The sequence below is a fragment of the Antechinus flavipes genome, chromosome 2, assembly GCF_016432865.1.
Source record: "Antechinus flavipes isolate AdamAnt ecotype Samford, QLD, Australia chromosome 2, AdamAnt_v2, whole genome shotgun sequence".
Taxonomy (NCBI): Eukaryota; Metazoa; Chordata; class Mammalia; order Dasyuromorphia; family Dasyuridae; genus Antechinus; species Antechinus flavipes.
Window position 1 is genome coordinate 356,677,718 of NC_067399.1, and position 26,074 is coordinate 356,703,791.

General features: G+C 33.7%; 1 protein-coding gene across 1 annotated transcript in view; it reads left to right on the top strand.

The window, feature by feature from the left end:
• Positions 1-26,074, top strand: part of BRF1 (BRF1 RNA polymerase III transcription initiation factor subunit) — a 160,060-nt gene that overhangs the window by 79,333 nt on the left and 54,653 nt on the right. The window contains exons 7-8 of the mRNA XM_051978109.1: positions 5,252-5,345; positions 7,892-8,018. Of these exons, the coding sequence (XP_051834069.1) occupies positions 5,252-5,345; positions 7,892-8,018 (221 nt within the window). The remainder of the gene's footprint in view (positions 1-5,251; positions 5,346-7,891; positions 8,019-26,074) is intronic.

Below are 26,074 nucleotides of genomic sequence, written 5' to 3' on the forward strand. Positions count from 1 at the left end.
ATAGAAACAATGCTTGTGTTCACACTTTTAGAGAGCTCATATAAGCAAGAAGCTCTTTGGGCCAGAGAGCACTCTGGGAGGAAACCCATAATCCCACTCTCACAATCCCACTCTAGGAGAAGGAGCATAAATAGAGCTTCAGTGAGCCAGTCAAGTTAGTTCAGCTGAAAAGATTGTGAGGGGAGCGTCAAGTCAGTTCAGAGAAAAGCCCTCTCTGGGAGACAAGACAGATTCATTCCATCTTCCACCTTTGTGCTGGCTGGAGACAGAAGAAAGCAGAGGCAAAGGACAACTGCAAGAGCTCTTGGAACCAAGCAAAAAGATAGGCCTCTAAGAATTTGTACTACTTTTAAAAAATATTCTCTACTTAAGTCTTCCTCTGATAATCTCATTATGGCAACAAGGAGACATTCTTCTCAAAATCTAGACTAAGAGAATTCTATATTTTCTTTTCATTTTTTATTATTAATAATTAATCAAAAACACAAATATTCCAGTATTCAAAGAATGTGAAACCATGAATATCTGTTATAGACAGTTAGCTTTTTTTTCCCTCTCAAGAGTATTTTATTTTCCAGATACATATAAATATAATTTTTAGCATTCATTGTATTTGGAATTTTTGTGTTCCAAATTTTTTTTACCTCCCTCACTTATCTCCTGCCTTCCCAAGAAAAGAAACAATCTAATATAGATTAAATATATGCAATCCTTTTAAACATATTTCCATATTTGTCATATTGTGCAAGAAAAATCAGAACAAAAGGGAAAAAAAAACATGAGAAACAAACAAAAAAATTGAAAATACTATGCTTTGATCCACATTCAATCTCTATAGTTTTCTCTCTGAATGTGGATGGCATTTTTCATCTCAGTTCTGTTGGAGTTATCTTGAATTGCCTCATTGTTGAGAAGAACCAAGACTATCACAGTTATTCTTCACATAATCTTGTTACTGTATACAATATTCTCCTAATTCTGATCACTTTACTTAGCATCTGTTTATATAAATCTTTCCAGGCTTTTCTGAAATCAGCCTGCTTATACTTATAGAACAATAATGTTCCTATTATGCCAACATAATAACATAATGCCAATGTCATATACAATAACATTCAGCCATTCTCCTACTGATGGACATCCACTCAATTTCCAGTTCCTTGCCACTACAAAAAGAGTTACTACAAATACTTTTTGTATGTGTGGGTCCTTTTCCCTTTTTTATGATTTCTTTGGGTTATAGATTTAGTAGTGAGACTGCTAGATCAAAGGGTATGCACAGTATGGGCATAGTGCCAATTTGTTCTCCAGAATGATTGGATCATTTCACAACTCTCAACAACAATGCATTAGAGTCCTAGTTTCTCCAGCATTTTTCATTATCTTTTCCTGTCATTTTAGTCAATCTCAGAGGTGTGAGGTGGTATCTCAGTTATCTTTATTTGCATTTCTCTAATCAATAGAAATGTAGAGCTTTTTTTTAATATAACTATAAGTGGTTTTAATTTATCTGGAAATTGCCTGTTCATATCTTTTGACCATTTATCAATTAGAGAATGACTTATATTTTTATAAGTTTGAGTCAGTTCTCTTTATATATTTAGAAATGAGACCTTTAGGGGTAGCTAGGTGGCCCAGTGGATAGAACACCAGCTCTGAAATCAGGAAGACCTGAGTCTCAAACCTGGCCTCAGAACTTAACACTTCCTAGTTGTGTGACCCTGGACAAGTCACTTGACCCCAATTGCCTCAGCAAAAAAAAAAAAAAAAAAAGAAAGAAAAAAGAAAGAAAGAAAGAAAGAAAGGAAGGAAGAGAAAGGAAAGAAAAGGAAAAGGAAAAGGAAAAGGAAAAGGAAAAAAAAGAAATGAGACCTTTATCAGAAACACTGGCTGTAAAAAATTGTTTCCCAGCTTTCTTCTTCTCCTCTCATCTTAGTATTGGTTTTGTTCGTGCAAAAACTTTTCAATTTAATGTAATAAAATTATCTATTTTTCATTTCATCATGTTGTCTAGTTCTTCTTTGGTCATAAATTCCTCTCTTTTCCACAGACCTGACAAGTAGATTATCCCTTGCTCTATTAATTTGCTTATAGTATCACTTTTTATCTCTAAATGATGAACCCATTCCAACCTTATCTTGATTACAGGGTGTTAGGTGTTGATTAATGCCAAATTTTTGGCTAGGTTTTTTTTTATGTATTATTTATTATGTATTAAATTTAACTGCTCTCTTCTGAAGTGGTTCTGATTTTCTTATGTGTATTTTTAACATTTTATTGAAACATTTTTTCTTTCGTATCTGTTATTTCTTACTGACCTATTCTCTCTTCTTCCCCATCAAATTTCTGCCTCAAAACAATATAGATAAGTAAAACAAATCCTTATATTGTCCATATCTGAAAATTAATGTTTCATTCTATTTTCTCTTATATTATTGATGCATCATACAAATTATTCTTCTGCTTATTCTGTTGTCAGTGAGTTCATACAATACTTTCCAAATTCCCTTATATTATTTCAAATCACAAGAATATGATGCAATAATTTTTCTGTCAGGGTTTTTTTTTTTTTAACAGACTATCAAATTTTTGAGTACTTGAGTTATTTAAGAACCAGGGTAGCCAGGTATAAACATGTTTATCATTTGAAGATTGACCAATAGAAGAAAATTTTCTGAAGAATTATAATGATATCACTCTAGATTGTGTAGCTTTTTGAATTGAAATTACAACTAGTACACTGGGTAGCTTAGATATTCTGTATCAAGTTGTTCTGCTTCCTTTGAGTATGTTCAGGAGTAACATTTAATCGTTACCATTGGTATCAAGTTCCAATGAAAATATTTGCCACCAAATTGTACTTGAGAATCCTTGTGGGCTTCATATTGCTCTTAAAAAATTATATTTGATTAATTCTCAACTTTGTAGTAATAACAATCCTAGAAAAATGGTATGAAAATTCAAAACTGAATGTTGATATATTGAACGATGGGAAATAGGGGTTAGGTTCTTGTGACCACCAAAAACTAATCTTTTGCTAGAAAATACACTTTTCTGCATATAATTTGCTATAACAAAACATTAATTCTGATATGTATTTTCCTAACATAGAAACCATAGCTTTATCCAGAGAATATAGCATAGAAAATAAAATTGATAACATTTTTTCTTGCTAGCAATTCCCTATGACTAGAATTCTATAACCTTTAGTATAGATATATTAACATCTATATTTTTTAAAAATTGATCTATAGGTTGTAGACATTTCTCATAACACATGAAATATATAGTACCATAAATGCTATTCACAAAAAAAAATTCTTTAAAATATTTAAAAATCTGAACATTATATTCTATTGTATCTGATGGTGATATGAGAATTTTGTATCATATACTATGGTACCCTCTAAAGACCATGGGAAAGATTGCTGGAACTTTAGCTGTTGCTAAGTTGTTGCCAAGACTGGCAAGATTTTGACATCACCTCTGATATTCTGTCCTTCATGACTATGGAGAAGATTGCACCAGTTTGAAATAAACCATCAGCAATGTCTGCTTCATATGGTATTTGAGTTTTTTAAGGATAACTTGACCAATAGCAGCTGTAAATAAACATTCTTTCATGACATTTTCCTAACACTTTTATTTCCTATATAAAGTTGCATCACAAACTTTGTGTGCTTGGGCTTAAAGCCCAGGAGACTTGCATTACAGTTTGGGGGCATAATTGCAACATGGAACTTGAATTTTAAAGGCAAACAGTGAAAATACCCAATGAATTCATGGGCAGCTCTTTATAATAGTGAGTGAACAAGACTAATGAATCATCTAGTAGGATACCAGCCTCTCTCCCAGCTTGCATACATGGTAGCTCTCATTTATTTCTACAGCATACAGCTATGAATGTTCATGGTTGCCACTATGAAAGTCAAAATGCAGTTACTATTAAAATCATGCAAATTCTTGAAGCCTTAATAGTTAAAGTTGAAGATTAACTATATTAATATTATTTATATACTATTGTGTTTTTATTTATTTTGTTCACTATTTCCCAATTAAATTTTAATTGGTTCTGGGGAACTCTTTTGGATCTGATAGGCCCATGTTACAGCTCTTTTCTAGACTTCCACAGTATTCAATTATGTAGAACAGTAATTCCAGACTATAATTTTATAATATTATATCTCCGGTTTTTTATTTTAGTGCCATGTTATCACAATAAAATTCCTTTTAATTCAAGTTTTACAAAATTTATTTGTAATAGAAATTATATTTAACAAACATTTATCACATATCTGACTTGTGCTTGCCAATATCTGATTGTGTATTAGAGAAGACAATTTTATCTAAACTAAACAAGTTTAGAAAAGCAATTTTGGCCCTCATACAATTTAAGATTTTAGTAGGAGGTTAATATAAAAAACAGTTTTTAAAAATGTGATTATAATAAGCATATTAGGTTAAAAAAAAGTATAAACAAATTTCTTTATAAGATCCAAAGAGGGAAAGTTATAATACTTTGGGGGATTCAAAGAGGTTTTGAATGTTGAAGACTCCAAAAGAATAAAAATTCCTGCTTTGGTGTTCATTGAAGGAGTAAATTGATGACTGAGAAGTTTACTAGCAGAATAGCATTAGATTAGATTTAAAATTAGAAAGCCTGGGTCTGAATCCCATCTCTCCTACTTTCTAGCTGTATGACTTTGGCCAAGTCTCTTTTCTTTTTTTTGTTTCTTTTTCTCTAAAACTGTTGTAGTTAGAGTAGATAGTATCTGAATTGTCTTTCAGCCCTAAAACCTATAATTTTTTGTTTTGTTTTTGGAAGCAAAATCTCAAGGAAAAATTTTATTTTGTCCACCCTGTATTTGTACAAGACTGTGTATAAAAGTATCTTTTCGAGATTTATAGTATTAATACCTAACATGTGTGTAGCAGTTTAAAGTTTGCAAAGGGCTTTACATATATTGGTTCATTTGATCCTCAAAACACTAATTAACCTCATTATTTTTAGATTAAGAAACTGAATTTTAAATGACTTGCTCAAGATCACACAACTAGTACAGGGTCAGAATTCAAAGTACTCTTCTGATTCCAAGTTCACCTTGTATTCACTTTCACCATTTATTTATCCTTTGTATTCTACCTAGTACTCAACCTGTTTAGATATCTGTGAATTGATTCATAGCCTGGATGGTTCTTAATTTTTAATTACTATATGGTTTTACAAAGATTTTCCTTGTTCATTTTACAGCACTTCTAGTTGCAGCAAGAATGCATGATTTCCGAAGGACTGTTAAAGAGGTTATCCGAGTGGTTAAAGTTTGTGAATCCACATTAAGGAAGAGGTAGGTGTGGTTTGAAGTTGTGTACATAATGTATAGAGAAAGTTTTTTTTTTCATTAGCATGTTAATGCTCCATGCCATTTATCTTGATTTCTTCATACTTTGGAAGATATAGGATGAGAGAAATATAGTTGTTTCCCAGTAAATGCTTGTTGGTTAATTTTAATTAAATTGGACATGTAAGACACACAATATACTTAAAAACTAGAAAACAATAATAATTAAAGCATTCAGAGAATGTGAAATAAGTGTAAGCTATCATGGGATAAGAAATGATAGGGAAAAGAACCTGTCATAGATATTTCTAGATTAAATTTTCTTAGGACCTTCAAATGATCTTTCCTGATTACTCTTCTCTTAACCAGATTTAACTTGTATTTAAAAGTGGTATCTAGAAGAGAATACATCAGCATTCTCCAGATATGATCTGAATGAATAATTCAATGGGATATCACTCTTCTTATTCTAATTACTATCCCTTTAAAAAAAAATTCATTCATATTGAACATGTTGTTTATTCAAATTTCTGGACTTCTTTCATGTGACCTGCTATCTAGCTATATCTACTTTACCCTTTGCTTTGGGAGTTAAAATGTTTTTACAGAGCTAATTACAAAATTTTACATTATTTTACATTACTGTTAAACTTTATCATATTAAACTCATCCCATTTACCTTATCTTCTGAGATTTTTAAAAAAAATTTTCCAGCTCATACCACTTAATAACTTGAGCAAAGTAGAACTATAGATAGCAGAACCCTTTGAGGCATAGTCTTCATTATAATCTTGCCCCACTACTTCAAAATGTGTTTTACCAATTATCTTGTATATTGATAACAATAAGCTCATATTTATGGAACAGTAACTTTTTTTCTTTTCTTTTCTTTTTTTTTTTAATTATTTTTATTTATTTATTTTTTTTGCTGCTGAGGCAATTGGGGTTAACTTAGCTAGGAAGTGTTATGTGTCTGAGGCCCGATTCAAACTCAAGTCCTCCTGAGTTCAGGACTAGTGTGCTATCCACTGTGCCACCTAGCTGCCTCCAAACCGTAACATTTTTGAGCTAGTTGTTTCTAGCTGTTTATGCTATCACTTGTTCTTTCCAAATTGTAACTTCCAAGTTGATTTTCTTATATTATTAAAAATTTATGATCATAGTAAAAGTATTTCCCACATAAACCTTGCAAAGTCTCATTTAATTCCCAACAGCCAGGAAACAAATATAAGAGGATTATTAGCCATTGAACTTTAATAAAAAGGGAAGCTCTTTACCTGAGGTCTTCTCTCTTTTCTATTTAGCTTGATGCTTGGTAGGCAAACAGGACATTTTGCTCCAATTAGCTATTGTCCAATTTGCTATGAAATATCTAGGGCTAAATTGAGGAGACCAGTGTATTTTTGAAGAGAGAGGACATAGTAAAAATTGAATGCAGTCATCTTACTGGAGAAATTTGTGAGTAAGAGTTATTAGGTCATATTTTAAATTGAAATTGTTACATGTTTCACTCCTATTTAAAATGAAAATGTTATTTTCTTTGACAAAGTAAATGTGACAGTTAAATCATTTGCTAACCTATAATTATATGTTATAATTATATAATTTATATATTTATTGTAAATTTTTAGAGCTTAATTGATATTTTTATTTGAGATTATTTCATGTGACAACCAGAAAGAAAATGAAAATTATTTGAGCTTCTTGTGTTTAGTTATTAAATTAAATGTCTTTCAATAAGCACTTTAAACATATTATAAATATAAATAAATTTGCTAAATATGATTTTATTTTTACAGCTTCTTAGTAGTCATATGTACAGCCGCCTTATGTATGATGAGTAGGTAGGTTAATAATGGTTTTGACAGAGAATTGTCAGATTTGAACAGTTTCTGTTCTAGAACTTTACCTGGAGTCTGTCCTCTCTCTAGGGACATTTGTTTGAAGGAAGGTTACTAAGGTATATATGTTTTCACTTTGTTACTGAAATGTCAACAATTTTCTTAGTTAGAATAGCAGGTTGGCAGAATATGTCGAATGAAAATGTTGATAATGGTTATGTTGAATGGACACATATTTGCATGGGAAAATGCTGTTTATTTTATTGAGCCACTTGTAAATTTTACTTTTTGATACTTGTTTCTTGGTGAATTCGTTGTTTTATTAGTCTGATTATTTTGCCTTTCTATCTTAAGATTCTTTCATACTTTATTTCCCATAATTCTTGTTTAAGCCTTACCATATATCATATTTCATCAGTCCTGGTCAAAGAAGAAATATATTCTATGTATCCTTTTAGTCTTTTGAGAAGACTAGTGAAATACTTGTATGTCCATCTGTGGTCTCTATCATGTTAAACAAACAGCCTTTTTTTGTTTGTTTGTTTTTAAGAGTCAGGGTTGTTTATCTTTTATGTTATTACTTCTCATGTAAGTCATTATAGGTAATATGTGTAGTATATTTTTGTTCAGAGTGCATGAAATTTTGCAATAACTTTAATATGTTATTTTCCAAGGGGAAGCAGTTTTTAGTTTTACTTTGCATACTTTTAGGCTAACAGAATTTGAGGATACACCTACCAGTCAGCTGACCATAGATGAATTCATGAAGATTGATTTGGAAGGTGAATGTGATCCACCTTCTTTCACAGCTGGGCAAAGAAAGTTAAAGATAAAGCAGGTAAGAAAAAAGTCATATCCTCCTTGTTATTTATTTAGATTGAATAGAAAAAATATGCAAAGCAGTAACAACAGTAATAATAACACATGTAATATTTTAATTTTTTCAAAGCATTTTTAACCTATCATAATAGAACTGATAAAGTGCAGAGGGGTAATATTCAATTACCATTTTAATGTCGTTGGGAAGAATCTTGTCAACATACATTGATGTTAAATTCCAAAGACACCATTCATATTTTCAACTTCTTCATATCCATTTTCTGCCAAACTACTATTACTTTAGTGATCAAAATGGTCTTTTCCTTTATCGTTCCTTTTGGGAAGAATGGCTTTGACATATGGTAGCTGTGGGATTTTGAATTTGTGAAGTGAGGGTATTAATATACATGTTTTTTGTAAGGAGTCTCACAGTTGTAACACTTTATAAACCTTCATATTGTAAGCCATCATCATCATCATTATTATCGAGTAAGTTATTCTGATTTTGACTTTCTATTGTTGCCATTCATGAAAAAAGAAAGTATTATTAACAGATTAAAAAAAAATTCTTTAAGTACAAATAGGAATACTTGTAATGGGCTGAGATTTGAGTTGATGCACTGAGGTCCCAACCACATGAGGCTAAATAGTAATTGGACCATACTCTATTAATATATATGCTTGGAGAAAGACTGGCCCCTGCCCACTCTTTGAGCAAGTCCTGATGTGTTGTATAGGAAATGACATTTTTGGTGGATGGAGGCAAGGGAGTGGAAAGGGAAGCAGAAGGAGAGACTGCTGGCTGGCATCTTGACATAGCTGCTAGCATTGCCATTGCGACAGCCCTTCAGCTCAAATCTCCCTCTGCTAGCTGGCTTCCTATCACAGCTGCCCATATTGCTATCACAATCTTTCTTGCCCATATTGCTATCACAATCCTTTTTCACCTCTTCAATTCAATAAAGATTGAAGATTTTTCCCTTAACCTGAATTCCTGACTCCAGCTAATTTTAAATACACGGTCCTCACAGCTACTTGATATTCTTAGCTAAATTACTGAGTATACATAATAGAGCTACAATATGTGTGACATAGTAGAGTGCCAGATTTGGAGTCAAAAAGACCTAAGTTCAAATATGGACTCAAAACAGTGATTCTATAACCTTGGGCAAGTCATTTAACTTACCTATCTTGGTTTCCTCATCTGTAAAATGGGGATAATAATAGCACCTATCTCTTAAAATTGTTGTGAAGATAAAATGAAATCATTATAAACTTTAAAGAGCTATATAAATGTTAGTTTCTATTATTGCTTTATAAATGCTAGTTGTTTTGTTATTGTCATGTTTTTAAATCTTTGACTATTATACTGAAAATTATTTTATAAAGTCATACCACTTAACAATAAAATAACTTTAATAATGTTTGGATTTCATTGAGCATGTCAGATAAAGAAGACTCTCTTATTCTCTCTTATTCCACTTAACCAATTCTTTACCAATTCTTGCTGTTTCTATCCACAACACCCCTTGCCCAATCCCTGTCTTGCTATTCACATAGCTACTATACTAGTATCTCATCTAAACTATTACAATGGCTTCCTTGTTCTTCTAGTCTCTCCCCATTCTAAGGCATCTTCCTCAGAGCTACCAAGTCTAGATTTGGCCATGCTCCTTATTTCTAGTCAACTGTTTCTGGTGGTTCCCTATCGCAACTCTGATCTAATAAAAAACTACTCTAATTGGCTTTTAAAGTATTCACAACCTGTATCAAATTTGTATTGTTAGCATTATTTTATATTATGCCTCTTCCATTATCCAGCTAAATTGTTTCTCATACACAGAATTAAATAAATAAATAAGTGAACCAATACACAAATGAATAGTCATGCTGTCTGTGGTAGAAATGCTCATATGGTATGTACACACACACACACACACATACACACACACACACACAAATCTCTCCACACACAGACTTCTCGGAACTTTTCTTTTCTCATCTGAAAAACTGGGGACTTAATGGCCACTAAATTCCTTCTAAATCTATGACCCTATAAGTTCTTGCATCTTTTTGCTAATTTCTTTCTCATCTCCATTCTCCTTAATTCTATCTGCCTACTTGTTGCCCACTAGAATTCCTATTCCGTAGTCAATAAATTTCCTTTCATCTTTGATCTTTGCTCTCACACCCCTTCCATCCATTAGATCTCATTGAGACAAAGCTCCCTATTGAAGACATAGTCCACCCTTTCTTTTCAGCATATTCTTTGCCTTTATCCATATCCTTCAACATACTATTCCTACCAAGGTAGTTAGAAGGTAGTCCATTTGCCACTTTTAGATTCTTCCTTTACTACATTCTCATTCAATAACATGTCCTTCTTTGAAATTCACACTGTAAAAATTTTCCTCCCAATGCAGATTATAGTGACTGGTTTATATGGGCCCCCAGGTAATTTTCTTTCTTTCTCAAGGAATTAATATCACGCTCACCATCTTCCTCTTCTCCCCAGCTCTGGCCCTTATTTGTGCTAGCAAAATTTATTATCTACTTAGATGGTCTCTCTCTCACTCTACCCTTCTTTAATTCTTCAATCTCGTTAAGCCTATTATCTTTTCCTTCATATTTCCTCAACCACACATAATTAGAATCATATACTAGATTTCATAATTGCTACTAAGTATCATACTTCCCTAATTAAATATTCTGACATTTCTCCATCTGACCAATCATGACTCATCCTTCCAAAACCCATATTTTAAAAAAATTACTTATTTTTATCATTCATTTTTTTTAATTTGAAGTTCCAAATTCTCTCCCTTATTGTCAACCCTCTTCCACCCATTGAAAAGGAAAGCAATGTGATGTCCATTTTACAAGTAAAATAATACAGAACATATTTCCATAATAGCCCAAAAGAAATATGATATGTCTTCATTATGCTTCAATCTTCAATTCAGCCTTCTTCAGTTATCTCTTTGGTGGTGTTTTGTTTTAATTTTCCCACATCCCCTTCAATATATGTCATTTTACTTTCCTATTATATTAACGATTTTAAGGAATGCTCCAATTATCTATGTTTTCTAGTGTTTTTAATAGGAATTAATGTTGTATTTTATCAAAATAAATTTTTCTGTATAGAGATTATCATCTAATTTTTAATAGTTTTGTTCCTGATATCAATTGTATTGATACTTTTCCTAATCTTGAACTAGTCCTGCATTCCTGGTATAAATCCCACCTGGCCCCACCTGATCTTTGCAATATAATAAGATTTCTTTGCTAAAATTTTATTAAAATTTTTGCATCAATATTCATTAGGGACATTGACCCATAATTTTCTTTCTCTGTTTTTGGTTTTCCTGGTTTAAGTATCAGCACCATACTGGTGTCACAAAATTAATTTGGTAGGATTCCTTGACTATTTTTCCAAATAGTTTGTAAAGTTTGGGGATTAATTGTTCTTTAAACATTTGATAGAATTCACTGGCAAATCCATCTGATTTGGGGATTTTTTTTTCTTAGAAAACTCATTGATGGCTTGTTCAATTTCTTTATCTAAGATAAGATTAAGTATTCTATTTTCTCTTTTGCTAATTTGGATGATGAATTTTATATTTTTGTATATATTCATCTATTTCACATAGATTATTGGATATATTGGTGTATAATTGGGCAAAATAGTTCCTAGTTATTGCTTCTCTTTTGTCTTTTGATAGTGAGTTCACCCTTTTCTTTTTGATACTGATATTTGATGATTTGGGTTTTTTTTTTAATCAAATTAACCAATGGTTTGTCTAATTTTGTTTTGTTTTTTTATTAAATCAGCTCCTAGTTTTTATGTATTAGTTCAATGATTCTCTTAACTGTCATTTTATTAATTTCTCCTTTGATTTTCAGGATTTTCAATTTGGTGTGTAATTGTGGGTTTTTAATTCATTCTTTTCCAATGTTTTTAGTTGCATGGTTAATATACCAATATGCTCTTTATTAAATTTATTGACATAAGCATTTCCCCTAAGTACAGCTTTGGCTGCTTTGCATAAATTTTGGTATGTTGTATCGTTATAATTTTCTTTAATGAAATTGTTCTGATGATTCTTTGGTTCACTTATTTCTTTCAGATTAGATTATTTAGTTTCCAAATAATTTTTATCTTTCCTCAGCCTTTTATTGAATTTGATTTTTCCTACATACTATATAAAAGGGATGCATTTTAATATTTTCTGCTCTTCTATATTTTTGTGAAGTTTTAATGTCCTAATATATAGCTTTTTTGCTTCTCTTTTAATTAGATTATTTTTATTGTGCTTTGTCTGACATCATGATTGCTACCCTTGCTTTTTTATATTTGCTGAAACATATATTCTGCTATAACCCCTTACCTAATTTACTCTGTGGATGTGTCTTGGCTTCATGTATGTTTCTTGTGAATAATATATTGACAGATTATAGTTTTTAATCCATTCTCCTTTCTGCTTCTTTTTTTATTGGTGAGACCATTCCATTTGTATCCATAATTATTATTACTAATTGTATATTTTTATCTACCCTATTTTTCTTGTTTAACTTTCTTTTTTTCTCTTCTTTCATTTTATCCCTCCTCGGAAGTGTTTTGCTTCTAAGTCATCAACTTCTCCAATGTGACCTCCCTTCTCTCATTCTCCTTTCCTTTTTTTCTTATTCTCCTCCCCTTCTATTTTCCTTTAAGGTAAGTTAAATTTCTCTACCCATTTAAGTGCACTTGTTATTTCCCCTTTCAGCCAGTTGTCTATTTTCTCTTTTATGTATTTATTTATTTAAAACAAATACAAAATAAGAAAAAAACAAAATAGAAAATGAAAATCAAAAGAAGAAACAAAATTGTCATATGCCCAGTAGAACATAAAGGAGGATTCAAAATATGTAACAAATTTCCAGTTCAAAAAAGCATATATATAATAGAAGACAAGAATATTCATAACTATCCATCTCTTCTTTGCTTCCTTATAAGTTTTCTTTTGTTCTTTACTGTGCCTTTTTTTTACTTTATTCTTTTTTTCCCCTTCTCTCCTACCTCTGCCAAGTAGGCTGCAGTTAATATGGATATATTTACACACACATACATATCTATGTGTATATATAAAAGATATACACGTATATAGCTAATTTTTGTACATATATGTATACACATATACATACACCTTTATATTATGCATACTCACTTAAATATAAATACATCTAAATTTACATCTAAATATATGCATCTAAAACAGTATTAATATACTGACATATAAAGTAGATTCCTCTTAATTGAATCTTTTTAAACTTTGACTTTGTTTGAAATCAATGATTGCTACTCTACTCTTTTTTTTGTAATAAATTCTACAACTGATCATTGTTACTATGTTTGTGTTTATCTCTTATTTTCTATCCCTATTAACTCTTCAATTTTACTTCTACATTTTAACTTGCCTTGTTAATACTTAACTTCACCACCCACCCCATGGATCTCTCTCTCATCTTCTCTCCCACTTCCTCCCCACCTTTATCCCATTCCTATTAATCTGCACACCTTATCTCACTGCCAGTAATTTAAACATCCTTCTATATCCTACCTTATCCTGTTCTCTCCCCTCTTATTTCTTTAAAAATTTTGGAGGGTGTAATATCCTTCTTGGTGTGTGTGTGTGTGTGTGTGTGTGTGTGTGTGTGTGTGTATGAACGTATATGTATGTATGTATGTATATTATGTAAATGTATGTGTGTATATATATTATTCCCTCTTTAACCCATCCTTAATATGAATAGATTTTCAGAACAACAGCCCTCTCATCTCATCAAATTCCTCTGTGTTGATTTTTATTATCATACCTTATTCATATAGCATAATTATGATTTTTACCTTTTCCTAGAACATTTTGCTTTTTAGTCCGCTCTATCTCAGTCTTTCTTTTGGACCACTCTATAAATAATGCCATCTTAAACACATGGTTTACACTTTCATGTATCAAACAAACAATTTGTTCATATTGATATTAGTCTTTGATGTTGACTCTTATATTTAAATTTTCTGTTGTGTTCAGGTTTGTTTGAGACAAAATTCTAAAAATCTGACAGTTCATTGAATGTCCTTTCACCCCCTTCCATTCAATATTATACTTAATTTTGCTGAATATGATATTTTCAGTTGCAACCCTAGTTCTTTTGATTGCTAATAGGTTCCAGGACCTGCAGTCTTTTATTGTAGCTAGTGATATATCCTGTGTAATTTTTTATTGTAGATCTAGCATATATTTGAATTGTTTTCTTGTTGTTGCCTTTTAAAGAATTTTTCTCTTTGATTTGGATGTTTCAGAATTTAGCTATTAGATGGCTGTAGGATTTCCTTGTAGGAAGTCTTTGAACTGATGATTGGTGGATTTTTTTCTATTTCTACTTTCCCCTCTTATTCTCCAGGGCAATTTTCTTCAATTATTTCTTGTATTATTGTGTCAAGATTTTTTGGTCATAGTGTTTAGGTATTTCAATTCTTAGGTTTTTTTCTTCTTGATCTATTCTCCAGATCTGTTGTTTTTCTTATAAAACATTTCACATTCTCTGCTAATTTTTCAAAACTTTGAGTTCCAGATTATCTTCCTTCCTACTCCAACTCCCATTAAGAAGGCACATATGAAGTTATGCAAAATATTCACATAAAAGTTATGTTGTGAAAGAAAACATAAGATCTCTCCCCAACCTCCCCCCCCCAAAAAAAAAAACCCTCAAGAAAAATAAAGTAAAAAAAAGTATGGTTCAGTCTATATTCAGATATAATCAGCTCTTTCTCTGGGTATGGATAGCATTTTTTTTAAGTAAGTCCTTCAGTCTAATCTTGGATCAATCATTGTATTGCTGAGAATAGCAAAACCATTCACAACTGATCATCCTACAACATTGCTATTATTTTGTATACTCTAAATTTCATTTTTCTTAAGTTCATGGAGGTTTGTCTAGGTTTTTCTGAGAGCATCCTGCTCATCATTTGCCATAGAACAATAGCATTCCATCAAAATCATATACCACAATTTATTCAGCCATTCCCCAATTAATGGGCATCCCTTAATTTCCAATTCTTTGCCCTAAGAAAAGAACTGCTATAAATTTTTATACATATTGGCCCTTTTTCTTTTTAACTCTTTTTGGATTTATGTCTAGATCAAATGATTCTTTGTTAGATCAAAGGATATGCATGGTTTTATATGCTTTATATGCTTTAATCATTTATCAATTAAAAAATGCTCTTTTTTTTTTTTTTTTTTTACATTTGACTCAGTCCCCTATACACTTGAGAAATGAGGCCTTCATCACCGAAATTTGTTTCAAAATTCTTTTCCCAATTACCATTGCTAACTGAATTTCCTCCATTTATTCTATTCTCTCTCTCTCCTTTTGCCCACACCCTTCTCAAAAGTATTTTGCTACTGACCAACCCCTCTTCCAATGTATCCTTTCTTCTATCACTCTCTCCTCTTCCTATATCCCCTTCCCCTCCTAATTCCAGGTAAAAGAAAATTCTAGACCCATATTGAGTGTATATATTATTTCCTCTTAGAACTAATTTTGATGAAAGTAAGGTTCACTCACTCTTCCTCTCTTCTCCCTCTTGCCATCCACTGTGAAAACTTCTTGCCTCTCTTATGGCAGATAATATATTCCATTCTACCTCTCCTTTTATCATTCTCCCGGTACTTTCTTCTCTCATTCCTTCAATTTTTTTTTTTTTAGATATTATCCCTTCATATTCTTTTTTTTTTTTAAATAAATTTTTATTGATAGAACACATGCCAGGGTAATTTTTTTACAGCATTATCCCTTGCATTCATTTCTGTTCCTATTTTTCCCCTCCCTCCCTCCACCTCTTCCCCCAGATGGCAAGAGTCCTTTACATGTTGAATGGGTTGCAGTATATCCTAGATACAATATATGTGTGCAGAACCAAACAGTTTTCTTGTTGCACAGGAAGAATTGAATTCAGAAGGTATAAATAACCCGGGAGGAAAAACAAAAATGCAAGCAGTTTATATTCATTTCCCAGTGTTCTTTCTCTGGGTGTAGCTGCTTCTGTCCATCTTTGATCAATTAAGGCTCTCTTTATCAAAGAGGTCCACTTCCATCAGAATACATCCTCAAACAGTATCATTGTTGAGGTATCTAATGATCTCCTGGTTCTGCTCATTTCACTCAGCATCAGTTCATGCAAGTCTCGCCAGTCCTCTCTGTATTCATCCTGCTGGTCATTCCTTACAGAACAATAATATTCCATAATGTTCATATACCACAATTTATTCAACCATTCTCCGATTGATGGACATCCTTTCATTTTCCAGCTTCTAGCCACTACGAACAGGGCTGCCACAAACATTTTGGCACATACAGGTCCCTTTCCTTTCTTTAGTATCTCTTTGTATCCCTTCATATTCAATTCACACCTGTTCCCTCTATTTATACTCCTTCTAACTTTTTAGCTGCCATAATAATGAAAAAGTTTTTATGAGTTACAAGTATAATCCTTCCGTGTAAATAGATAAACCTTTCCTGCTGACCTTTTAAGCTGTTTTTGTTGTCTTTGGACTGAGAGATCTAGAAACCACCAATACTGCTTTGATTCAAAGACTCAAATGACTTCTTTGCTGTGCCTGGCAGGGCTTGGGACTGAGGTTGGGATTATCCTGGCAATGGCCTGGGCTGGGACAGCCTGCTGGACTCCCACCCTAATGCCTCAGACCTTTTCTACTGACCTTCTAAGTTATTTTTGGCTGGAAAATGTTCCCCACCAGCTTTTTGTGTGTCCTGATGCTCTAAAATTTGTTTAGGGTCATTATTTAAAGGAATTTAGAGGAGACAATGTGGTGAATCCCTGCCTTTACTCTGCCATCTTGGCTCCACTTTCTCTCCCTCTCCCCCCAGCAAGTTCTAATTTTCAAAGTAGTTCCCCCCCTTCCCCTGAGGCAATTTGGTTAAGTGACATGCCCAGGGTCACACAGCTAAAAAGTGTTAAGTGCTGAGATCACATTTGAACTCAAGTCCTCCTGACTTCAGGGTTGGTGCTCTCTCCACTGCACCACCTAACTGCCCCAGTGTCATTTTCTTCTTTACAATTTTGGATCTCCTTTTCTAGTTGATTGACTTTCTTTTCATAATCTTCTAGGGTTTTTTTTTTTTTTGGGGGGGAGCGGGGGTTGGGGATTGTGTTGTTGTTGTTGTTTTGTTTTGTTTTGATTTTCAAAGCCTTGTTTTTTGAATTGTTCTGTAAATTCTTTTTGATCAGGTAGCCATTTAACATTATTATTTGGGATAGGGGAAGCTTTTTTTTTTTTTTTACTTCGGTAAACTCCAGTCTTCCCTGTTCCCACCATAACTTTCTATGGTTAGATTGAATTTAATCATGCCTTGTTCTGAGTTTGGGAGAGTGCCTCTGTCTTGAGGTCTTCCTTGAATTCTTCCCTCTGACCTGGAAGCCAAAACCAAAAACCCCAACCCTCCTATAAGTGTCTGCAGCCAGCAGTTATCATGCCTCACTGCTTCTGCACTCACTATATTGATTTCCTCTTGCCCAGGTATGTGTCTCAGGAGCACAGCTAAACTTGGCATTCCTTATCCCCAGAAGTTTTCCTCAATCTTCCTAGACTTCCCATACATTGTCTGGGAGTTGAAAATTCTTGTGTTTGGAGTTGAGGCTATCCTAGTGGGGCCTTGATTTCCTTCTTTGCTGTTTCAACACAGCTAGCCTGAAGATGTTTACACTTCATACTAGTTAGTCCTCCATCTATGGAGGCTTGGGGGGCTTCTCTGGTTGTCCCAGGAGGATTTCTGTTCTGTCCCAAATCTTGTTTGTTTTTTATACTCTGAATTAGCCCTGAGGTACTTTTTTTTTTGTTTGGTTTTTTAGGATTTATTATTATTATTATTAAAACTTTTTATCGACAGAACATATGCCTGGGTAATTTTTTTACAGCATTATCCCTTGTACTCACTTCTGTTCCGACTTTTTCCCTTCCCTCCCTCCACCCCCTCCCCTAGATGGCAAGCATTCTTATACATGTTAAATATGTTATAGTATATTGAGATGCATTTTTGTTTAGTTCATGGGGGAAATCTGGAGTGCTTGAAACTATCTTCCCATAATCTTCCCTCTAATTCTGATGAGAGTAAAGTTCAAGTGTTATCCATCATCTCTCCATTTTCCCCTCTACTCTAAAAGTTTTTTCATGCCTCTTTAATGTGAGATAACCTCTTTCCTCCCTCCTCCAGTTTCTTACCCCTTAATTTTTTCTTTTGATATCATCCTTTCATAGTCAACTCACATGTAAGCCTTCTGTCTATGAATACTCCTTCTGACTGCTTTACTAATGATAAAATTCTGAAAAGTTACAATTATCATCTTCCCATTTATAAGTATAAAGTTTAAACTTTTTGAATCCCTTATGTTTTTCTTATTTGCCTTTCTATGCTTTTCTTAAAATTTGTATTTGAAAATCATGTTTTCTGTTCATTTTTGGCCTTTTCTTTAGGAATGCTTTGAAAGTTCTATTTTATTTAATGTACTTTTTTTTCATGGAATGTTTATATTCAGTTTCATTGGGTAGGTGATTCTCCTTTGCTCTGTAGAATATCATATTCTGAGCCTTTTTATACTTTAATGTGGAAGATGCTAAATCTTGGTTATTTTTGCTGGTGACTTCATAATATTTGAAATTTTTTTGGCTGCTTGCAAGTCTCCTTGACCTGAAGCTATGGAATTTGGCTGTAATATTCCTGGTACTTATAATATAGGGATCTCTTCCAGGAGATGATTAGTGAATTCTTTCAATTTCTATTTTACCCTTTTGTTCTAGATTATCAAGGCAATTTTCTTTGTTCATTTCTTGAAAGATGATGTGTAGCACTTGATACTACTTCCAGGTAGTCCAATAATCTTCAAGTTATCTCTATTGGATCTGTTTTCTAAGTCAGTTGTTTTTCCAGTGAGCTATTTCACATTTTCTTCTATTTTTTCTTTTGATTTTTAAAATGCTTTTAACTTTGTTTTTATTGCTTCTTGATGTCTAATGGAATTATTAGCTTTCATTAGCCTAATTCTAATTTTTTTTAGGAATTATTTTCTCCACTGAGCTTTTGTACCTCTTTTTCCTCCTTTTCCATTTGATCAACCTTCCCATCTATATTCTTTCTTTTTTAAAATTTGTTTTGTCTTTTTAAATTTATTTGAAAAAAGAGAGTAAGAAAAAAGAAAAACAGAAAAGAAATACAATACAAAAAAGAACATTGTCATGTGACTAGCAAAATATCAGGGAGGATTCAAAATACATAACATATTACCAGATCAATAAAGTATATGTATTATTAAAAGAAATTATATTCATGAATGTCCATTTTTTTCTTTACTTTTCTCTTTGGTTCTCTGCTGTACGTCTTATTTACTTTACTCTTTTTTCTCTTTTAATCCCCCCCCACCCAATTCTCAAGCAAGCTGCAGTTCAGAAGATATATGTGTGTGTGTGTGTGTGTGTGTGTAGATATACACATAAACCACACACACACACACACACACACACACACACACACACACACACACATATACATGGCTTTCTTATCCCTACTGCTTAATTAAATTCTGCTTCATAACTTGCTTTACTATTACTTAACCTCTCCCTACCCAAGGATCCCTCCTTTGTCTTTTTTCCCTCACCCTTTGCTTCCCCATCCCTCCCCTGCTTTTTTCTTTATAGATTTTGGAGGGTGCTATATCCTTCATGGTATATATGTATTGCTGCCTATTGAATCCATTCCCAATGTGAGTAGGTTTTCAGAACTATGAGACCACCTCCTCCCTCTAATTCCTCTGTGTCTATTCTTCTGCACCTCATTTGTATAACATGATAATTATTTTTACCTAATTCTGCCCATCTATCTTTCTTTACAGCTACTCTGTTGTTGATGTGAATCTTAAACATAAAGTATACATTTCTCATGTAAAAAAATAAACAGTATGTCCATGTTTAAATAGTTTATCCATGTTGGGTTCCTTAAAATTGATCTTTGATATTGGCTTTTATATGTTAAATTTTCTATTAAATGCGGGTTTGGTTGATAGAAATTCCTGAAAATCTGCAAGTTCATTGAAGGTCCATTTTTTCTCAATCAGAATTATAGATACTTTTGCTGGGTATGATATTTTTGGCCGCAGGCTCAAACGTTTTGATTTTTGGTAGATATGACTCCAGGACCTGCAGTCTTTTGTTATCAGCAGTTGCTGATAAATTTTGTACAATTCTAATTGTAGCTCCAGCATATTTGAATCTTTTTTTCTTGCAAAATTTCTTATTTCTTGTAAAATTTTCTCTATGATCTGAGCGTTTTTATAATCTGACAATAACATTCCTATGTGTTTTCCACAAAAGTTCTCTTTAAGGTGGTGATCAGTGGATTTTTTTTCTATTTCTACTTTACCCTCATGTTCTATCACTCCAGGACAATTGTCTTGGATTATTTCCTGGATTATTGTTTCAAGGTTCCTCTCATGATGAGGTTTAGATTTAGGGAACCAAAATGAAATTACGGTTTCTGGTGGTCAGGGAGTTAAATGATAAGGTCTAGTGGCAGGTTCAGGGTTCAGGGAACCAAATGGAGAGGTTTGGCTCCCCTACAACTGTAATATTCTTCTCTAAAATATAATGTTCTCTGGAGCAGTTTTCTTGGGGAGTTTCTGGAGGCAATCCTTAGTTTCAGTTCAGTGGAGAGCTTAAGCTGCCTTCTCTGACTTGTGAATCTCCTCGACTGAATCCTGGCTTCTGGATCTCCCCATGTCCAAAGGTTTCTGCTTCAGGCTCCAGCCAGCACAAAGGTGGAAGATGGAATGAATCTGTCTCACCCTCTGAGACCTTTTAGTGGGCTTCTATTTTAGTAGGCTAGTCCTTTAGTGGGCTTCTCTCTCCTTGCCCTGAGACTTCCTCTTTATATATCCCACACTGAGTATATACCAATCATTATATCACTCAGAAACCATTATTTGTTGTAGGATTAAATCAATGCTAAACCAGATTTAACCACTGTCTCCTCAATTCCACTTAGTACCTTGTTTCAAGTTCTGGCCCATAACATCTCCTTGTAGGATCAGATCAATCATACTGAACCATGCTAAATTAGGTAATTATTGTCTGTATCAATTCCACTGTCTTAGCACCTTGTAAGAATCCTAACATGCAACCCCTTGGGATTTGGCACAAGGAATAGGGAGTTTTGGGGACTCCCTTTTGGCAGTGCAGAGGTTCTCTGAATTTACAGACTCAAAAACCCAGATTGATAAAAGGGTTTATTATGAGGATTGGAAGTAAGGTTAGAAAATGCTGACAGAGAGGCATAAAGTCTGGTTAGGGAAATAGGTGAGAGTTAAGAGAAGGTGGCACTGGAAAGAGTATTCCAATGGACAGAGGCCCTTAGCATGCCAAGCATAGAGCTGGCATGTTTGGAACCTCTGCAAAGAGAGGGTTTTAGTTAGGCTCTTTTTATATAATGAGAGATTTAGCTGAAAGGGGCCTGTGGGTGGAGTCCCAAGTTGGCTCCTCACTGGGTTTCAGCTTGAACTAGAGTTTGAATTGAATTCAGTGAGTTTCAGGACTGAGCCCACCCCACCCAGATAACAAGGATGAAACTGTCCTTGGGGCAGAGTCCCTCACTGAGGCAGAGTTGAAGGAGATTTTCTCCTTCAAGGGTTTTCAGAGTTTCAGGGTCCTTGCTTCACTCATAACTTTTTGACAGTCCAGTTATCCTTATATTTTCTCTTTTTAATTTGTTTTCCAGATCTATCTTTTTTCTTATGTTTCACATTCTTTTCTATTTTCTCATTCTTAATAATCTGTTTTACTTTTCTTGGTCTCTCATAGCTTCACTGGCTTCCCCTTGCCCATAATTTTCAAATAATTATTTTCATCTTGAGTCTCTATCTCCTTTTCCTAGTTGGTTAACTTTTTTTTTTATATAATTTTCTTGTTTTTCTTTGATTTTATTTATTTTTATTTTATTTTTTAGTTTTTCCTCAATTTCTCTCATTTGGTTTTTAAATTCTTTTTTGATTTCTTGTATAAATTCTCTCTGGGTGGGGAGCCATTTCTCTTTGGGGAAGAAACCTTTTTTTCACTAAAGTGTCCTCCTCTGAAGATGAACTCTCGTCCTTCCTGTCCTTATAATATGTTCAATGGTGGGGTTCTTTATTTTTTGCCAGTTCATTTATTTTTTAATTAAAGGTATTAGGATAAGCCCTCTAGTTGTGGGATGGGTGTGATGAGGTTTGAATCTCCTGAATTCCTGGTGGGATGAGGTTAGTGGCAATAGGAGATTTGTTTAAAATTCCCTTTTAATTGGCCCTTATTCCCAAATTATTAATTGCAAAATGAAAGTTTTTGTTGGATAGAAACCAGTTTGCTAAGACTGACTTCTATAGTGGCAGAGTCCTATTGGGAAATGGAATTTTACACTGAGAATTAGCGGGCAGGATCTTAACAAATTGCTTGGGCCTTCTGCAAGGAGCTGAGCTGAAGGGTATCCTGGTGGGGGGCTGGGATAACCTGAGCTGATCAGACCTGAATTTCTCAATTGAATGAGAATTTAGAATTTCAAAAAGATCTATGGGAGTTGATTTGCCCTTGAATAGTATTGCTTCTCTCATCATGGGAAGATGGGTCTTTTCTAGACTCCTTGGAGCTTGGGAGATCCTGATCTCTGAGATCAGAAAAGGGGACACAATAAAAAGAATCTTAACAGGAACACAGCTTCAGTAAAGGGAACAGTTTCCCTTTCTCTTCAGGGGAATGGTGTCTCAAACTTCTCTTCAGCTCTCCATTCTGATCATGAACTCCAAACCAAGAGCTCCACCTTCATGCAAGTGCCCACTGCCAGCAGCAATCCCTGCCCTGCTGCTTCTATACTCATCAGGTGCTTGTTCTTTCTTGCCCAGGTAGATCTCAGCAGCACAGCAAGGTCTTGGCAGTACCAGTCAGTAGAGGCTTACTCTCAGACTCAAAACCTGACTGGACAAACAGTCCAGGAGGTGAAAGTCTCTGTGGTTCGTGCTGAAGTTCCAGCCACACCCAGCCAGCCCAAGGAGTCTCCACTTGATATTTCTGTGGACCTAGCTAAGAGGCATTTGCACTTCAGACAGGTTAAGCCCCAGCTTCAGGTCTGTCTTCAGATCATCTTGGGTTATATCAGGAGGATCTCTGTTCTGTTCCAAGTCTTCTTGATTTTTCACTAGTCTGTGTTCACTTTGAGGAGCACATTTTATTTGTGGGGGGAACACACAGAGAGAGCTTGAAATTTACCGGCCTCTTTCTCCATCTTCTAAGAATCCTCCTATAAATGTTTTCTTTTCAAAGATGTTCAATAATCCCATTAAAAAAACACACACACACATGAAGAAAAACACTTTATGTTCAAGCCATCACCCTATATCTTCTTTCTGTTTCTTAGCTGAACTTGTGGAAAAAATTTCCTCCAACTTGTTGACTCTACTTCCCCCCCTCTCGCAAACATCTTTTAAAAATTTTTTTCAATTATAATTTTATTTTTCCAAATACATGTAAAGATAGTTTTCAACATTCATTTTTGTAAGACTTTGTGTTCCAGATTCTTTTCCCTCTCTTCTTCTCTTATCCTTCCTTCCCCAACATAGCAACTAATCTAATATAGGTTAAATATATGTAGTTCTTTTAAACATATTTCCATGTTTTTCATGTTGTGCAAGAAAAATCAGAGCAAAAGGGGGAAAAAAGACAAAAATAAATGAAAATATTATGCTTCAATCCATATTCAGTCTCCATAGTACTCTCTCTAATGCGAGTGGCATTTTCCATCCCAAGACTATTGGAATTTCCTTGTGTTATTGTGAAGAGCCAGATCCATCACAATTTATATCACACAATCTCGTTACTGTGTACAATGTTTTCATTTGATATTCTACAGATCTTGAAGTAATATAGAGTTAAAGAAGTAGTTTAGGCAGTTATCCATTTTGTTGAATCATGGTAGAAACTAAGTTCATGTAGAAAGATTACAAAAAATTTTTGAGTGGTTATAAGTTACTCTTGCATCAAGGACAGTACAAAACGGCCCTCCATATAATAAAGGCACAAAAAGGTTATATAACATATTATGGAAAAAAGGCATAGAAAGGAGAAAAAACCTACAAATGTAGAAAGTGGTTATGAGTTTTTCAAACTGGTAGTTAAGAAATAGTAGTATAGCTATTTTGATTTATTCGCTATAAAGTACAATGTAAATAAATGTAGTGAAGGAGGCCACAATGATAGGAAACTGAAGCACTAGGAAAGAAAACCCTTAAAGAATAAAAGACAGTCTTTGAGAACAGGATATGTGGACAGTTAGTGAACTTTCCAAACAAATAAAAGAAAGAAAGAAGAAACATCTGGCCTATCTGAGGCCTCCACAGTAAGACTGGAGAAGTTTGAGTGAGGTCTCTGGACTGTGCCATCTGAGTCCCTCTGTTCTTCCTTTCTTGCTTTGAAGGCACTTATTTCCTCTGGAGAATAGAATTTGAGTCCTTTTGTTTTTTTTTTTAAACTGTTAGGGATATGCAGATGTGCTGCTTAAGGCTATTGCTGTTTAATGAAATTTAATTAGTTGAATTGTGATGTCAAAATGTGTGTAAATCACTTTATTAAACTTATTTCTAAGAGTGATGTTCTGTCACTTAAGTGAAGTCAGCCTTTGGGAAGTAACCCTTTCTTCAAATGCCTATTCCTTGCTGTTTTTCTTCAGACACATTCTATTTTAACTTGCTTATCTTGAGTTAGTGACAATATTTTGAATTTTTTTCCCCATAATTATAACTTTTTATCGACAGAACCCATTCCTGGTTATATTTTACAACATTATCCCTTGTACTCACTTCTATTCTGACTTTTCCTCTCCTTCCCTCCACCAGGGAGGAGCCATTGAGGAATGGCTGCAAAAAAAAATGGCAAGCAGTCCTATGCATGTTAAATATGTCACAGTATATCCTAGATACAATATATGTGTGCAGAACCGAACAGTTCTCTTGTTGCACAGGAAGAATTGGATTTAGAAGGTAAAAATAACCCAGGAAGAAAAACAAAAATGCAAACAGTTTACATTCATTTCCCAGTGCTGAATTTTTTTTAATTAAAAAAAAAGAAGTTATTGCTGTACTTTTGTCTTTTTTCTTTAGTGCTCAGGAAATTGGATTATCGTTATATAAAACAGGTATTATAGGGGCTATATTTATATTTTGTGGACTATATTAGTCCACAAGGGGCAAGAATGGGACAGCTAGGTGGTGCAATGGATAGACTACCAGCCTTGAAGTCAGGAGGACCTGAGTTCAAATCTGGCCTCAGACACTTAACACTTCCTAGGTGTGTGACCCTGGGCAAGTCACTTAACCCCAATTGCCTCAGCAAAAAAAAAAGAAAAAAAGAAAAAAAGATATTGGGGGAAGAAGGATAAATATCTTTAAAAAAATTCATATGAACGTGTTTAACAATTTAACAAGTATAAGACTGCCTGCCATTTAGGGGAAGGAGGGGAGGAAGGGAAGGGAAAAGTTGTTGATAAATTACCCATGTGTATGTTCTTTCAATAAAACACTATTTTAAAAAAAGTGTTTAACATTTCTTTGTATGATAATTACAATTTCAAATGACACAATTGGCTAAGATGACAGGAAAAAATAATGATGAATGTTGGAGGGGATGCGGGAAAACTGGGACACTGATGCATTGTTGGTGGAGTTGTAAACGAATCTAACCATTCTGGAGAGCAATCTGGAATTATGCCCAAAAAGTTATCAAACTGTGCATACCCTTTGATCCAGCAGTGTTACTTCTAGGCTTATATCCCAAAGAAATACTAAAGAAGGGAAAGGGACCTGTGTGTGCCAAAATGTTTGTGCCTGCCCTGTTTGTAGTGGCTAGAAACTGGAATGGTTGGGTAAATTGTGGTATATGAATGTTATGGAATATTATTGTTCTGTAAAAAATGACCAGCAGGATGAATACAGAGAGGCTTGGAGAGACA